The sequence below is a fragment of the Rhinopithecus bieti genome, unplaced genomic scaffold (assembly GCF_001698545.2).
Source record: "Rhinopithecus bieti isolate Rb0 unplaced genomic scaffold, ASM169854v2 scaffold_59968, whole genome shotgun sequence".
Taxonomy (NCBI): domain Eukaryota; kingdom Metazoa; phylum Chordata; class Mammalia; order Primates; family Cercopithecidae; genus Rhinopithecus; species Rhinopithecus bieti.
In genome coordinates, this window is record NW_016866010.1 from 24,597 (window position 1) to 27,054 (window position 2,458).

The 2,458-nt window shown below is 32.7% G+C and overlaps 1 protein-coding gene across 1 annotated transcript; it reads left to right on the top strand.

Moving 5' to 3' along the window:
• Window positions 1-1,086: 1,086 nt before the first annotated feature.
• LOC108525491 (protocadherin-11 X-linked-like) lies at window positions 1,087-2,450 on the top strand (the record flags this gene model as incomplete). The annotated part of the gene is made up of 1 exon (XM_017866452.1): window positions 1,087-2,450. A coding segment is annotated over exon 1 (534 nt), but the record flags the coding sequence as incomplete, so codon positions are not given.
• Window positions 2,451-2,458: the final 8 nt, after the last annotated feature.

Below are 2,458 nucleotides of genomic sequence, written 5' to 3' on the forward strand. Positions count from 1 at the left end.
TACCAAATGCTCAACACAGGAAAGTCGTTGGATTCAAAACATATATTTTAAATTTTGTGATAAAATTAATGAGATGTTTAAAGTCTACTGCCGACCCAAACTATCTCAATTGTTGCAACAGATGCATTTATTTGATTATTGATTATAAATAGGAAGATTTCTTTTTTTCCAATTTTGTGTCTTCCAACACTGGCATATACATATTTTAAAATGCAGATGTGCAGCTATGCAATGGGACAGTTATTTCATATAACATGTTGCTTGGCATAATCAGAGCACAATATCCATAACAAGTTATTTATATCCTGTAGTCCTCCTGTTTTAGAACAATTACTAAAATTTGTTGATGTTATCAAATACCAATAAATATTGAGAAATTCCTTAATTGGATACATATATGCATTAATACATTTCTGGAATGGAATTTTAAGTAACCATCTGACCACTGAGTTTTCAAAACTGCTAAATACCTTAATAGTTGGATTAACTTTCATTTAGTTATAAAAGTATAACATCTGATAGGCTTTAGCTCAGTGTGATACAAATTTAATTCTGTTTATATATCATTTACAAATACCATCCAAAAGAAGCACATTAGAATGTTTAATTATACTAGAGATTAAAAGATATTTAATATATAAACTTGAGAATATATTAAATAAAATAGAGAATAAGAATTGAGAATTACGAAAGGAAACTGAAGAAAAAATTTGCAGATTTTAAGAAAATCAAAATTCCTCATTGAATTTTGTCAGAAGAGTTGAAGAACTGAAATAATTTTAAAGCTTTCAGTGAGTGAAAAAAGGGAGAAGTAGCAAGAGAGATTGATTTTGACTCACTTTCAACTTGGTACTGTTTTAAACGCCTTTCTTATTTTCAAGCCCTACTCAAGCTCTTCCTTGAAGTTGTGTAATTCCTGTTAGTCTGTAGATGTGGAAACCCATTTTATATGAACTACCTTCTGTGTTCTATAAACATGAATTCTCAGGGTTGGGATGTCTTCTAGTCTAACTCTCCCATTGAATGTTTGGACATCATCTACCATATCTATATATCTAAAGCAAATATAATAGATCTAATCTGGTGGTGCAGTACCTCCAAAGATATGGAATACACTCCTGAAATATCCTGAAACATTTTTTTTTTTCAGAATCCTTTAATAAGCAGTTATGTCAATCTGAAAGTCGCTTACCTGTACTTTATATTAATAGCTATTCTTGTTTTCTTATCCAAAGAAAAAACCTCTAATTCCCTTTTCACATTATAGTTGTTACCATGTTTAGGTATTTGTCACATCAACCCCTCTCCTCTCCCAAACTTCTCTTCTTCAAATCAAACTTTCTTAGTCTCTCCTTTATAATGATTACTTGTCTCCTTTTATCCAGATCAATTTTTTTTCGCTTTGATGCCCAGAGCTGAAGAAATGGACTATGGTATAAATTATTCATTGCCAAGAGAATAATTGCATTTTAAACCCATATTATAACAAAGAATAAAGATTATATTTTGTGATTTGTAACAAATACCTGTTATTTTCCCTTAACTGTTGAATTAAATATTTTAATTGTTTATATTCTCTAACTATCTTGGTATATTAAAGTATTATCTTTTATATATTTATCAATGGTGGACACTTTTATAGGTATTCTGTGTCATTTTTTATATTTTAGCTATCTTATTTCATTTATCTTTATTCTTACTGTACAAATTCATAATATTTGTTTCAAAACAAATTTATCACTAATTAACAGTCGCAATTATGCTAACATCTCATTTAGTGATTTTAATTTAAAACAGCTTTTGTTAACATGCATGTTTAGGGTTGACTTCTTAATAATTTCTTCTCCCTCTTCTCTTTCTCCTCTTGGTCAGTGTTGTGCGGGCTAACACAACGAACTGTAACAAGTGTGCTTGGTATGGACTTGTTGTCCGGGACGTACATATTCGCGGTCCTCCTAGCATGCGTGGTGTTCCACTCTGGCGCCCAGGAGAAGAACTACACCGTCCGAGAAGAAATGCCAGAAAACGTCCTAATAGGCGACTTGTTGAAAGACCTTAACTTGTCGCTGATTCCAAACAAGTCCTTGACATCTGCTATGCAGTTCAAGCTAGTGTACAAGACCGGAGATGTGCCACTGATTCGAATTGAAGAGGGTACTGGTGAGATCTTCACTACTGGCGCTCGCATTGATCGTGAGAAATTATGTGCTGGTATCCCAACGGATGAGCTTTGCTTTTATGAAGTGGAGGTTGCCATTTTGCCGGATGAAATATTTAGACTCGTTAAGATACGTTTTCTGATAGAAGATATAAATGATAATGCACCATTGTTCCCAACAACAGTTATCAACATATCAATTCCAGAGAACTCGGCTATAAACTCTAAATATACTCTCCCAGCGGCCATTGATCCTGACGTAGGAATAAACGGAGTTCAAAACTACGAACTAATTAAGGT